The sequence below is a fragment of the Anneissia japonica genome, unplaced genomic scaffold (genome assembly GCF_011630105.1).
Source record: "Anneissia japonica isolate Jap-2015-1 unplaced genomic scaffold, ASM1163010v1 scaffold652_len952628_cov199, whole genome shotgun sequence".
NCBI lineage: Eukaryota > Metazoa > Echinodermata > Crinoidea > Comatulida > Comatulidae > Anneissia > Anneissia japonica.
The window spans coordinates 387341-402960 of NW_022757608.1; the positions used below are offsets into that span (position 1 = coordinate 387341).

The 15620-nt window shown below is 34.2% G+C and overlaps 1 protein-coding gene across 1 annotated transcript; it reads left to right on the forward strand.

Annotated features, from left to right (window-relative positions):
- Positions 1-536: 536 nt before the first annotated feature.
- Positions 537-15620, forward strand: LOC117124845 (extracellular calcium-sensing receptor-like). The gene is made up of 5 exons (XM_033271183.1): positions 537-1326; positions 2063-2709; positions 8532-8652; positions 9244-9821; positions 15513-15620. Exons 1-5 carry the CDS (start codon positions 537-539, stop codon positions 15618-15620), a joined length of 2244 nt encoding a protein of 747 aa, XP_033127074.1.

The following is a 15620-nucleotide window of genomic DNA, read 5'->3' on the forward strand; positions in this document are numbered from 1 at the left end:
AATTGAAATTTTGATGACAGCAGTTATTGTTTTGAATTGAAAATTATTTTTTAAACATCTGGCGCCTATATCTCTGAAAATGATTTGACAACGTAATATCTATATCAACTGCATATCGAATAATAGATGTCTGTTATGAAATAAGTTTGAAAGAAATAAATAGGCCCAATTATAACAAAATGGTGAATGAGAGGAAATTATAAAGAAAAAAATACATATTACAACAAACATAACTAACTGGGTATAGCGACAGTTATTGACATTGTCGATTCGATGTATGACTCGGATAGTGTTTCGTTGACGAATGCCACTTTCAACTTGTAGTGAGTTTCATAAACAAACATAATCGTAAATGACCACACCCAAATAGTACTTGCTATTTAAATACTGAGATGCTGTAAACATTTTATTTTGTGTGTGTTGGTTGTTCCTTCCTTTCCGAACGCTAGTTTAGATTTACTGGCTAATATTTAGCAATGTATACATCACAAATTATGCAGACTTTTACAACAATGGAATTTCTGATTTGTATTATTATGTTCTTTGGATCCGTAAAAGGAGAGCAATCTATGAAAACACGTGAAAACCATACAAACCACATTTTGATTTTAGGAGGATTGTTTTCGCCTTATGAAAACTCAGATGTGTACAATTCTACGTGGGAATTTGGCGAGCCATTGGAAAGCTGCATAGATTTTAACATTGCTTTTTTTATTGCCTCCGCAGTAGCAAAATTTGCGGTAGAAGAAATTAACAATAACTCTTCTCTTACAACTATGCTTAAGTATCACGAAATTCAATATTGTAATACTGCAGTATCAAGTATCGAAGGAATACTTAACCTCATGAATGAAACAAACTTGAAGGCAATTGTTACAGGTGCTACATCAGAGAGCTTTATTCCAATCTCTCAGATCGCCTCGCTTCGTAACATTCCGACGATTGCTTCGTACGCCACGAGCGACTCGTTTTCCAGGGAGAAGCATATTTACCGAACTTCTTTTCGTAGTGTATCAAGTGACCGGCACCAGTCTAGAGCATTGGCCGAATTGTCTTTTCATTTCGATTGGAAATGGATTGGAGCAGTTGCTATTGACAATGAATATGGTCGAAATGGACTCCATGATATTGTGAAAGAAGTAGAAAATAGAGAAATATGCGTTGCGTTCCAGGTGTACATACACCTAACCTATTTCGATAAGCATGTTGAAAGTTTCCTAACCATATTGAACAACACAAGCAATTTGGAAGTGGTGTATTTCTACACAACACATAGAATGAACCTTCACAAGTTTTTTAAGCGGGCGGACGAGTTCGGAATCAAACGTAAGTTTCATAGATGATTTAAAAAAAAAAAAAAAAAACCTGCATTCATTTACAGACACAGGTACAGATACAGATTTCTTTATTGTCCAAACACTGGAAATTACAATGCTCATGACTGCCAGCGAATACACATTAATTATCTCAATATCTTAAAAATCTTAAATACTTCTGATTGTGATCTCGTATTCCAGCCGAGTACTTGTCATGGTCCGTGTCCGCATTCATTGTAACTCATCTAACAATAATGGTGTCTATAATGTCGGCAAGGAGCTGATGGTGTGTGTCCTCCAATATGGCATGAAACACCTTTGCATTCGTGGTAGAATGAGTCAAGTGTCTGCACACACGAACCAATTACTTTCCCCACCCTACCAAGCACCCTCTCAGTTCGGTCTTTACCCACTTACTGATATTCCCCGCCCAGCCCAACACATCACTGATCAATAAATAGTTTTACAAATATCCTGCTTTACCCCCAAATGACCAAAGTTCTCTCCAACAATAAAGGGTGTTTAACTTTTACATTTATTATTCTTAAAATCTGTTCACACTATACAATTAATTTGTGACAGATTTGTGTGATGTACTCATTATATAGACATGATGATGTCATATTTCACGCATATCACATATGTCTGTCACATGAAACTTTGTTGTGTGGACAGAACTGTCTGTCAGTGAATTATTCAATCACTCAACTAGTCAATTATAAGCACTAAATTAATTTTGTTTACAGCTTGTGTGTGGATCGCTTCGGAAGGTTGGTCCTATTTAGCACCTCAATTTTATAAATACAATGTAGTTGCTTCTATTATAGGAATTGACATTGCATATCCTCGTCTACCTGGTCTGCTCAGGTATAAGTCATTATGTGATGTATTTGAACGAAATAAATCCACTTTATGCAGTAAAGATTTACAGAAATGGTTATGCAAGGAAAAGCTACAGAAAAAAGACTGTGACTTTTGCACGTATTTAAATGTGACGAATTCTGCTGGAGACATAAATAAATTGTTCGAATACTACACCAACTACGGTGCTTATTCAACATATTTAGCTATACAGGCGATTGCAAGAGCATTGCAAGATATTGAAGATTGCACAGAGGATTCTGCTATACTGGACGATGGCTGTCCAAATGTTAGCGAGCTATACCCGTGGCAGTTAATGATCTATCTTCAGAAAGCAAATTTTACAGACAATAATGGAACTTTTTATCAATTTACCAGCAATCGTGACATCAGGCCCTCTTACAAATATACTCATGTAAATGGAAGAAAAACTAAGGTTGTTCCTGTAGGTTCTTACTATACGAATAGCAGCGGCGCACCTGTATTTAGTATCAACGACACTGCTATAATGTGGAATCGAAACGGAGGAAAGGTATGGCACCAATGCTACATTTTATAATTATTTTAACTTTTTTATCCATTTATTAGATTACGCAATTAAATACCAATAAATAATTTACATTAATTGAAAAATATTGACTTTTTTTTACCGTCGTTTTTTTTGCACCGCATTCGCTGGCTGTTTTTAAACATATTATTGTTAGCCCTAAAATTTAAGTTGAATAATGCATTCGTACCAAATGCAGTTAACAACAAACATTTCCTACGATCTAAAACTTGGTAATAGCCATTCATATAATTAACAACACGATCCAGGTCCCGGTTTAAATTTTGGAACAAAAACATTTTCTCGGGCCATAGCCCATTTAACGCACATGAACAGGTAGGCCAGGCCGATTGGACCCACATAGTGGGTGGTACTGATAAATTCTGCGTGTATTGAAAGAAAGAAAAAGAAAGAAAGTTGATTTTAATGGATTTTTATTTTATCTAACGAAACAAGCAAACAATGAGGTATAGCATTATTAATAATCTATTTATTTATATAGGCCTACCTCCTTGATGCAACCTCACTTCCTTTGTGGACTTCCTTTGTGGAATAATTGCTTCATCGGAACAAACCGTGACGTTAGCATACTAGAGAGTAAACAGATGAAATGAGCGCATCCTTTAGTGTTAAATTGTAATTGTATTATTTATAAAGAACTTTAATATAATTTTCCAAAATATAAAATAGGATATAAAATAGGATATTCCGTAGGTGAGTGGGTTTTATCGTAAATTTTCCTAATTGCGGCACCAAGTGCTATTTGCTGAGCTCTGCTGTAGTATATTAGAAATTATTCTATTTTAAATCCAGAGGCAACGGAACTAGAATGAGGTGTGTGGTGATGCCTAAAGGAGCATAGCGCATTTAAGTGAGAGTGGGAAAATAATATGCGATAGACAAAAATGCAGCTGGTTGTTTGGAGACAAGACAATGGTATGGTAAAACTTGGGAGAGCCAGCTAATGGCGTACTGCGCGTGGGTTTTGGGAGGTGATTTTTTTATGATGGCGTTGCACAGATTATTATTGATATGATTATTTAATATTTAATGAGCAATTAATTACCATACTGCTGTATTTTATAAATTGATACCGGTATTTAATTAATAAACCACACGCATTAGGAGATAATCTGCTACAGTTTTAGACAACATATTCACAAACTTACATTTAACCCGTTAATATATCCTGAAATATTAATCTTAATTATTTAACACCACTTCAGTATTCAGTGTAATTTATTGTCATTAGTAAATTAACTTGACATAGAAATTGATTTGTAAGGGTACGCTCATAAATAACTAAATAACAGAAATAATAGCCAGGTAAGAATATACTGGAACAATATCAGGTAATAAACTTTCCCCCGCCGGACACCATCCAGGCATTTCTGAATCAGGGTTTCTGGTCTTGAAAATTGAGATTGTGATTGTAATGACTTAAACTACTATAGTAGGTAACACCATCCCAGTATTTCTGAGTCGTTGTTTCGAGCCATTATGAATTCAATGTTAGGCTTAACTTACTTAATTAAAACAATTGCAAAATAAAACACAAATATATTTTTATCATATCAATTTGTTTGGCTTGTTTTCACCACATAACAAAACATTTTTAATACTGCGCACACTGTACAGCGCAGAGTTTGGGCGATTTCATTATCCGAAAAGGGTTTTTTATATTATAAAATAAACTTTTTTTAAATGGTCAATTATTAGTGAAACACTATTAAAAATACATTCCCAATATATGCATAAAACTGCTTAAATAGGATGTGTCTACTATCAACTATCAAGCATATTCATTTAATGATTTTTAAGTTTTTGATAGGGCAGGTACCATCATTTTCTTCAGTTCAGAAAATTGAACACGCCAATTCCCTTGGTCGGCTGTGAGACCGCGCAGTTTTTGTTCTTGAATAGAACCAAAACATTACGGAATTAAATTAATTTTTATACATAACTGATCACAAGAAAATTTTCTTTCTGTTTGCCGCTTCAACCTAAGCGATCGAATTAGTGTAGGCAAAGTTGTAAAAAACGACTCCTCATAAGTCAGCTCAAATCCAACTGAACACACACTAATATCGCCTATATTTTCATAATTCAACCCAAAAATTACGGGGCCAAGCATTTGAAAGCAAATATTTTGTAAATTGTTTGCAATAGCTATATTTATAACCTTTCATAAACCGTTTCAACCTAACTTATCCAACCTCTAGTTTTTGAGTTACGTTTTTGTAGTAAACTCAGCCGATATTTTAGAAGCGCTATGGCTAAGAGATAGGGTGAGTTTCACGGCAGCGCGAATGCAGTAAAAGTAGACCAAACAAATTGATAATGTGAAGATAAACCACAAAATAAGCCACATTTTAGGACAGAACTCAAGAAGGATCAATGGTAAAATACCCTAATGCTCTGCTTCTCAACCTTTTTTTAGGTGGCAACCCACTTTCAGAATCTACATTCTGTGGCGACCCAAGGCATATATTGTCATACCAAAATTATCTCACATTATGTGTTGATTACGCAGGCCCACAAGCTAAAAAATCATAGGTTCTACTGTTTTCTGAAATATTGCCTTGTTTTCTTTAAAAATCTATAATATGATATGATAGTTATAGCATTTGTCTCCTAATTTATCAAATAAAGAAAATTATGCTGTTGTATTTTTACAATTAATCTCGGCTAAGTCGAACACAAAGTAGCGGTAAAAATTGTACACTAGACTTTGGATATTGTGTGCTGAATGTTCAATCTTATAATATAGAGGAATGACTGATCCGGTGATTCAAAATAGAGCTTGTCCCGGGAAGAACTGTCACAGATAGTGTTTTAATACCACCTCAGCCCCACCATCATGGTTGGGGCTGAGGTAAGGATATTTATGATTAAGGCATTTCTAAATGGACTTAAATTTGAATATAATTTTCCATTTTCTTCATTTCTGTATAATAAAAAAAATTAGGTGAAAGGGTTGCAGTTGGATCCCTTGGATCCGTCAATGTGGAGAATGTGTGTATCGTTAAAGTTGAATCCTTCGTAGTATTTTCCAATGTTTTGAGATGTGCTTGGAAAATACTTCTGCATAAGCGGATTCGCTTATCAATACTGCAATTGTAGACAGATGCATTCCAATAAATAAAAAGTTCGAATGAAAACACATAAAAATTTGATAACCATGGATGGATGACTAAAGGAATTGAAAAATCAATATTAACGAAACATAAATTGTATAAAATTCATAAAAGGAAACCAATTAATAGTTTAGAAATTGCCTATAAGAAATATCAAATTTTAATACTGATACAGAATTTATAAAAAATCAAAATATAAAAAAAAAACCATGGACAGTAATTAATATAATATTAGGTTGAAACAGGAAACTTTAAATTTAAGAATATTTAAGAATGTGCCCCTCTAGACTGTGGGAAACTCCCCTCCTCTTCAAATACCCACAGTAACTCGCCCAAGCACTTCTATTTCCAAAAGGGGCACTATTTTTATTTTTGGTATATGTTTTGGGGGAATCTTTTTAAGAGTGGCCATTTTCAGATTTTGTAATCCGAATTTAACCAAAATTTTATGTCGGCCTACTTTATATCACACATGTTACGTTTTGAACACAACATTCAAGCAATATAATATGGTATTGAACCATTTTATTTTCAACTAATGATTGTAAAAATATAATGTGACAATCCACTTACTTTCCAACCACCACCTTTAATGTAATTGCATTAATTTGAATATTCATGATACAGCTATTGTTATCTGCCTACAATATACTGTAAACCTATTCTATAAATGGGCGTCTTATTCACAACCTACTTCGGATTGTGACCAAAATTTAAACACTTCTTCATTAAAACTTGTCAAAGTATTATAAGTATTCCTAATGGCCCTCACATGCACCACCCGTATTTGGATCGTCACCAGCACTTCATAATTTCTTTTTTGTAGCTTGATTAAACTTTCACGAAAGTTTCATTCAGATAAGTTTATTAGTTTTTGAAATATCTGGTCTGTGACGTTTTCCTTTGAATGGTCCTCATATTCACACCCTACTCCGGATGGTCACCAACATTTAAACATTTCTTCATCGAAACTTGAACAACTATTCTAAATAGTGTCATTTATAGCCATTGATTATTTTTAGAGATATTTAGGTCTGGGACATTAGGATTTTAAATGACCCTCAAATTCACACCTCAATTTGGATCGTCACCTACACTTAATAATTTTTTTTTCTTGTAACTTGGTTAAACTTTCACGAAACTTTCATTTAGATAAGTTGATATGTTTCTGAAATATCTAGTGTTTGCTCTTAATATTTTGAATTGGTCCTCACATCCACACCCTATTCCGGACCGTCACCAAAATGTAATCCATTTCTTCATTGGGAACACTCCCTATTATTTTCATTTATATCTGAGCAGCCGTTTTTTGAGATAATTCGAACACAATAAAAACCACACAAAACATGAAAATATTACGAACACACACACACACTTACACGACTGAAAACATGGCGGAGATAATAATAATTTCTCCTGGATGATGATCATAAATGATAATGAATTAGCCATATTTCACAAGCCGAGGCAACTTTTTCACGAACAAACACAAACATTTAGTGGGTAAACAGAAGACGCGCGAGTGGCGTTAAGGTAAAATCATACAGCGCCGTAGAACGCATTCCGATGCGATTTGCTGTTGCGTCGGATCAGATCTGTGTGAGTAGACGCGATGGTTTACATCGAGGGCAGTCGCGTCGTAGCATAGAGGTATAATAAGATTACTAGAGCGCTAACCGCAATGTATTCGATGTTCGAAATACGCAGAACTGTGTGTGTGTACCATCCAAGATGGCTACCATAGATTTAGCCAATCAAATTTCGCTAAGCGCCATCGTTTGCAAATGCGCCCTCAATTTACTCAGAAAGTTCAGTACAGCTAGTTACATGTATGTTTGAAACTCGAGCGTTGCGGTGTTTGGGTGTAATGTATACGATTTTAATTTTCATTCCTTGGTACTTTATTTTTGAATAAGATGCTTGACTTGGCCTCGTTTTGGCTACAATAGTTTAATAATTTGTTGTTACCATTACTCATTATCATTAATGAAATAATAGTCAGTCAGAGGGCTTATTAATATGTAATAATATGTATACTAAGCCTGAAGGTGGCGCTTTACTACGACGGCCATCTTGGATGGTACACATACATAACTCTGCATTGCTGCGCCATCTTGTCAGCACTCTAGTTGTTTAATAGCTCTATGCGTCGTAGATGTTCTCCGACGATGAAACGCGTCGGGCTGCGTCTTACAACGCTGTCTGAGTTGGCCTTTACAATCTTTGTGATCAGCTAGATAATGCCTGGCTGGGATAGGCTAGACGTAAAGATTAGAATCCCTAACTTCCCAAGATAAGAATACTCTTGGAATAGGCCTATACACATGCATCAGGTTTGGAATTATTATGGTGTAGACCTATACTCGCTCCTTGACTACAATTGTAACATATAGGCCTAGTCTAAAATACAGTTTGACAAGGGAGCGTGTACAGCGCAATAAAATGCAATTTTAGTGTTCACGAAGAGGCACAAACTTAGCTGCAAGTGTAAACAACCTATGGTGGGTTAATTTTTATCGATTTCAGGAACAAACTTTTCACGCTAATTAAATGTTAGTCTGAAAAGTTATCAAGATTCAGGATTTCAACCATAATTATAATTCAATACAGTACACTAATATTACTTGATTTCAACATTTTTAGGCGTACTTGATTTTATTCCATTTTTAGAAACCAGTGGGGCGCTGCAGTCCAGATTGTAAACCTGGACAAAGAAGAAGATACCGTGGTGTACAACTCTGTTGTTTTATGTGCGTGTCGTGTCCATTTAATTCCGTGTCTACAGGAAACAGTAGGTCATTCCTTTTAAAATTGTCAGAGCCTGTACACATAACCCATTTTTAAATTATTAACTAGGGTGGAATTAGTGTGGTTTGCAAACTGGGTACACGTGTACAGAGTGAAAACCACACTAATTTTGCCCCAGTCAACAACAACAATGAGTTAATACTCTTTGTACATCGAGTGAACACATTGTAACAGTGTGCCGACTGTGTGGACACAGAACACTGTGTTGACACAAAACACTGTGTTCACACCATGAACACACTGTGTCCAAATACTTAAAGTCCTGCTGTGTCCACAAAGTCAACAAACTTTTACCACGTGTTCACTCTGTGTACACACTGTGCAAGCCTTACCAAGTCAACACAGTTTTTCATTCCGTGTACACTTTGTGACATTTTCTATAATATAAATTATTTTATTTATCTCTTGTTTGTTATGCATTTATCATTTAAACTTTTCCATGCGCATCTTCGAATGATATAATGATACAGATACAGGCTATATTATGTAACTCGCATATATATTAAGTAAATTAAATCAAATTTGTATTATTGTATGTCAGTTATATAAAATATTCTAATTCTGTTTCGTGTAGATTCGCAGAGATGTTATGATTGCTCAAATGAAACATACTCAAACGATGCGAATACGCAATGTTTGCCAAAGGTTCCGGATATCTTTGACTACAATAGCAAGACTGCAGTAGCCTTAAGTGTACTCTGCATCTTTGGTAGTACAGTATCGGTGGCGTCAGGACTGATGTTTTACTGGAAAAGAGACACACCATTGGTAATGGCTTCTAGTAAAACACATAGCTACGCTATAGCAGCTGCACTTGCTCTTGGTTTTCAGACCGTGTTTTTTTACATTGGATACCCCACTGACATAAGTTGTAAACTGAAATCTATTGTTGCAGGGCTTCATGTAACATTTATTATCAGTGTTTTCTGTGCTAAACTTTACATAATTCGCAAATTGTTCAATGCGAATGTAGTAACTTCATCTAAAAAATGGTTCTATAAATCATGGTTCGCCGTTTGTATTCTGACATGCTTGCATTTTATTTACAACATTATCTATGAGTCCCTAGACCCTAGTGAGGTTGTTAAAGATTTTTCATACATTCGTATATTGCCAGTATTTTGTAAAACCTCTGATACCAAATTCTTAACAGTAAGCATATTTCAAGTAATTTTGTCAACAGTGTGCAGTATCTTCTCGTTTCGAGCAAGATTGTTGCCGAAGCGATTCCAAGACACTCGCCTACTCCTGTATAGTACTGTATTTAGTAATATATATATATATCATCTTAGGATGTGTGTTACAGTTAATCACATTGTTTTTCAATACCGGTACAGTTTGCCCTTTAGCGTTCGCTCTATATTAAATGGTAAAATTTCTCCATCAGGCATTCGCTTTATGGTGATGGCCAATGAAGCATTTCCATCATATCCTGCCTTCTTTAAAGTCCATGGAGGAATTAATTAAAAAAAAAATCTTCCATGTCATGTGTTGGCCGACGAATCCAACCTCGCTCCCTGTGAGCATAAACGACGTGACAGCGTCTGCTGATTGACGGATCGTCATTATAAAAGATCCCTTGCGTGCGTGTCGTGGCGTTGTGTTTTTATATGCAATCAGACGCAGTGAGAGTTTAATGTTTTGAATACCTGTGTTCTTTTTCAGTATCTCAACGTATGTGTGTATACTGTGAATGTTAATATCTTAATATCTTTCTTGGTTTTTTTTGTTTTTTGTTTTTTGTTTTTTTTTGCTTTATTTATTTATTTTTTTTATTTAAAAAAATAATAATTTATATATGATTTCTCTATTTCTAAATGTATGTTTTTTTCTATTTAAACTCATCATAGTTCTCTGAAACTATACTATCAGTATACATACATTCTACGACTGTAGCTGTATTTATAACACACATCGAATCAGGTTCATTTTGGTAAGCCGACATCAACGATTGAGACCAATAGGTTCAAAATATGAGAACCCTATATTTTGCATATTTAACCTAGTTGCATAATGTACCAGGCAGTAAACGAGTTGTGATTTCTTTAATTTCGTTCCCTCATATTATGTGAAATTACCAAGCTTGTGAGGTCCAGCCATTTTAATTGTTTTTGTTGATCATTGCCTCCTTAGATTTACACAATCAATTTTGGTTATTTTTTTTTCTTTATTTTGCTGCATGTATAAATTTTAGTGTGATTTTTTTATGAAAGGCTAAATAAAGAATGAATGAATAAATGCTCTCGGTGTGAAACAAACACATTCGTTTGCTACATTTTCTACCGTATTTGCATACATGTGAAAGTATTAGTTTTTGGATTTTGGTGGCCATTTTGTTTATACTGAATATTTCAGATACTCCAACCCTGACTGACGTCTAGTATATTTTTTTACATTGATGACAATGACAATAAAACCCATAAAAAAAAATCTTTACAGACAAATACGTTTTGTGAATAAATTTCATTTGGCTACAGGACTATAACATCAAACTATGCATCACATTATAAGTATTAAAAATTAGCGGCTTTAGCATTACCTAGGACCTAAAACAAAGTTTATACATCATTCAAAATTATAAAATGAAGATGTGACGTCCGGCGAACACAAAGCAGAATTCCTGAAACTCAAGAGCTGTTTGGCGCCGTGGTTGTGGTTCTGCTTCTCAACCTTGGGGTCGGTGGTTCAATCCTTCGCTGCGCATTTCGCTTGTGTCCTAAGGCAAGGCACTTTACCTACGACTGTCTCTCTCCACACAGGAGTACAAGTGGGTACCTGGTTAAGTCTGATTACAGCTGCAACATTACAGAATTCTCCACAGAGAGCTGAGTATGTGTTCCACAACCCCATTACATATAATAAAATATTTAATCTTAGATAATAATTACAATAGTAATTACATATTTAATCTTAAATAATAACGTTAAGCGCATAGTGGTCTCCACAATATGCCGTCTGTAAGTCGACAATTATTACTCAACACCAAATTTTACGTGAAAATGAATGATAACATTACCGATACCCTGACTCATTTAGTCAATATGTCCGTTTTAACATCTGAGTTAAACAAATAGCCAGTTAATAGGTTTGTTTACATTAAAGTGCAAATAAATATTGTACATGGTATAAGAGCGCACAAGTTGCAGCTTTTACTTTCTGTAATATGTTTATTCTTTATTCATAGCGGCATCCATTATTATATCTGTTTCTCCTACTGAAATTAACTACAGGTTAGCTCAGTGGTGAGTAAACATTTTGCCCCCATTGCAAACGTTCCGGTAGAGACTCAAGCACGGCTTTATATATTAATTAAAAATAAATTTCAACACATCTAGTATCGGTTATAATTGAAATATAAATGTAAAGGAGAATAGATTGTATTATTAAGCTAACCAATGACTCTCGAGGAGGACCAGGCGAGGGCCAGCCAAGTACTATTCTGAGCAAATGGCCCATGAAGGCTTGCACTGCTACATCTACACTACCTGTTTTCTTAATATTTTAGATATATAATGGATAATATGAATGTCATATTATTTTTTATAGAAATACAATATAAAGACAATTATAGAAGATACGGTAAGCCGTGGCAATACAAACAATTTATTACCAGTATTCTTTATTTATTTTTTAAAAATATTTTTAAATCTAAATTTAAGTATGTAATTCAAGAAAGAATTTTATCAAAGTTGTTTATTTTTTTTCTATAAATTATATACGGTATTTCATTTAGGTATGATTTTAGACAACATTCTACAATAATTTTTATTCTTTAATAATGCATTTAATTGACGACAATATTTTTTATGTCATCATCCTGATGATATTTTTTCTTGTTATTAGTTTTAGCTGAAAATCAATGACATTGAAACAAAACTAAAACTTTGAATATGTCATACCTAAAGTACAAATGTTTTGATAGCATATTATTTCACAAAAAACTATTGATATCAAAAGTAAAGTGAAGCACGCGCCACAGTTTTATGTACTTTCTTTTCTTTACAAAAATTTAATTTCGTTCACATGGCGCCTTTTGGGACATTGACTATTCTGTTTAAAGAATACTCTTCTGTCAAGACATTTTATTGATTCTGTCGCAATTAAATTATATTTCGTTAACAAAATAACTTGTTCGTAAGACAGAATTTATTTTGTCGAAAATAAAAGTTTAATTTTCCAGATAAATTCTGTCAAAATAAAATTTTATTGTGTCGACAGAAGTTCTTTTTGTACAGCATTTTTCATGCAGAGACAATTTATTTTGTCAATGAAACTAGGCCATAATTGTTAACAAGGAGAAGGAGCGACCACAAAGTTAGCATGACGTATTCAATACCAGTACAATCAGTGGTCAAAGAGAAAACGGTTGAGTTTAATTTGCATATGTATGAGGCCTTAGGGAAGGCGGCTTGGCTCTGCGATATCCATTCAGGTTCTGAACGTCGTTATTGAGGGTTCGAACCACACGCTGACCATTCTCAGCCTGTCATGCTTGTACTGTTGACAAGTTGTGAAGTGGCTCATGTTATGTTTCAGCCCTAGGTGTGAGTATTTCATAGCTTATAAAAATAAATACTGTGACCGCCTCCCATCAATATTGACTGTCTCTTATACACATCTAGATGTGTATAAGAGACAGGTATATAATAGTATATAGTATATATATATATATACATATATATATATATATATATATATAATAGGCCCTATATATATTATTATTATTATTCACAAGCAACAGTACATTTATAAATGTAAAGAATACAAGCTCTTCGATTAAATCAGTGACCGTACCTCATACAAGCCTGACAATATAGTCCACTGAATTTTTCATTACAGATTACAACTATTCATGCACAACTTAAACAATCTTCATCACAATGAGCAACATCAATGCCATTTTAAAAAACTTTTACATGGCTTTCACTTTGCTGTCTTTCAATGAAGTTGATGAGGATGAAGTACAAAAAAACCTTATGTCTTTCTTCATTCATTTCTTGTAGCCTTGATTCATAACAACATCTCTTCTTAGACAAATACTCAGGTCTCTCATACACCAGTAATCACCAGGATTCATTTATCTCAAAATTTTTAGAGAAGATCGTATTTATACAAAGCTATACAACGATATATTTACATCCTTTAGTCGGCATGAAGTGGTTTTGCTGGATTTCTCCGCTGATTTTGATGCACTCGATCACTAAATGTTTCTTGCGTGTTTATCTTCAGATTTTGGAATTGGGAGAACAGTACTTAAGAGGTTTCAATGCTCTCTATGTTATCGTAAATACTTTGTTGTGGTCCAGGGCTTAAATTCTAAAAAAATATCCATCGATATTTGGCGTTCCTTAGTGTTCGGTCCTCGGACACTCTTATTCATCATTTATACCCCTTCACTTGGATACATCATTAAAAGACAAGGGCTTCAAGTCATGTCTTATGCCCACGATGGTCAATTATATATTCTTTATTTTTTTTTTAGTGATTGATTAAAGTTCTGCCATTGCTAAGTTTACCTTTTGCATCACCGAAATTCCTACAAGACTTTTGCTAATGCTTAACCAGTCAAAGAGTGTCGTGCACTTTATTTCTTTTTTTTTTTTTTTTTTTAACTCAAAACCACTTGAGTTTTAATAGGAAACTTAACCATACAAAAAAAACTTAAGCATCGAATTAGCAACATATTCCGTACATCTCATCATGGTTTATGCAAGGTCGGATCAATTCTGAAGTACCTCTATGAAAAGACATCTCCAAGCGTGACTTTTGTCATGGCATTCTCTAAATTTGGTGTACCGCAATCACAGCTTTCCAAACTCCACCGTGTCCAAAATACCGCATCTCGACTTATATAACAAGGGCAACACTTTATAATCACATTTCTCCTATTTTCGAATAAAACAGAGGATTCATTTCAAAATGAAACCAAAAATATCAGATGCCGAATTAATAGAGAACTACCGTACTGGACTCCAATTTCAAAAGATGAAATGATTAGACAGATACTTGCAAACGTCGACGACGATTGGAAAGACTCCGAACAACCAGACATTGTAAATGCCTAAATAGATAGATACATCCGAAAAATCTCGAAACGAAAATGTACACGTAAGAATTAGACTGGATTTTAAAAAAAATTGTCAAACATAAAACAATTACAAAAATTAGATATAAATTATTAACAACATAATAGAGAATTTCAGGATAATTTCTCTTGTTTCCGAAAGGGTCCTTGTGACATTGTTTTTAGTTATCCTTGTTATTGTTATTTTTGTTCTTAATTCTTATTTTATTCTCATTTTTATTCTTATTCTTTTTAGTTATTCATCATATTTTATTTAATTGTTTGTTCTTACTACAGAGTTGTATATTAATTATAGAGTTATATTATAATAATATTTTTTAAAAGGGACCCACAGTTGAAAGTTTAGAACGTTGTTGTTGTCTTTTTTAACCAATATATGGAATAAAGATAGATAGGTTGATTGATTGCTTGATTGACATCTGGGTTGAGGGCATGCCATGACTTTACTTGATAGAAGTTCAGAAACTTTGATTGGTAAAAATCTGGGATGTACTCTTCATCCACTTTTTCATCGAAGGACCGTCGCCAGCTTTAGTACCGGTATGTTTTATCAATATGTTTTGGCAAATGTTCATCCTGACTGACTGACTTAATTCCACCTTTCAAAGGAGTTTGCACATGAAACCCGGTTCCCATCCGAGCTTCCCAAGTTTAACAACCTTAGTGCCAGATACAAAACAAAATGCAATGCTTTTTCCACGTTGCATTTCTCTTTGGAACTCACTACCTGCTAATTGTTTTTTTTTTTGTTGTTGAAGATTATGACCGTTTGCTCCACTATAGAGGTTAGGTTGCAGACACAACTTTTGATGTGGCGCAATGTTCCTTACGGAGCCCTTGAAATTGTTTTGGGCAATTTCCTGTAA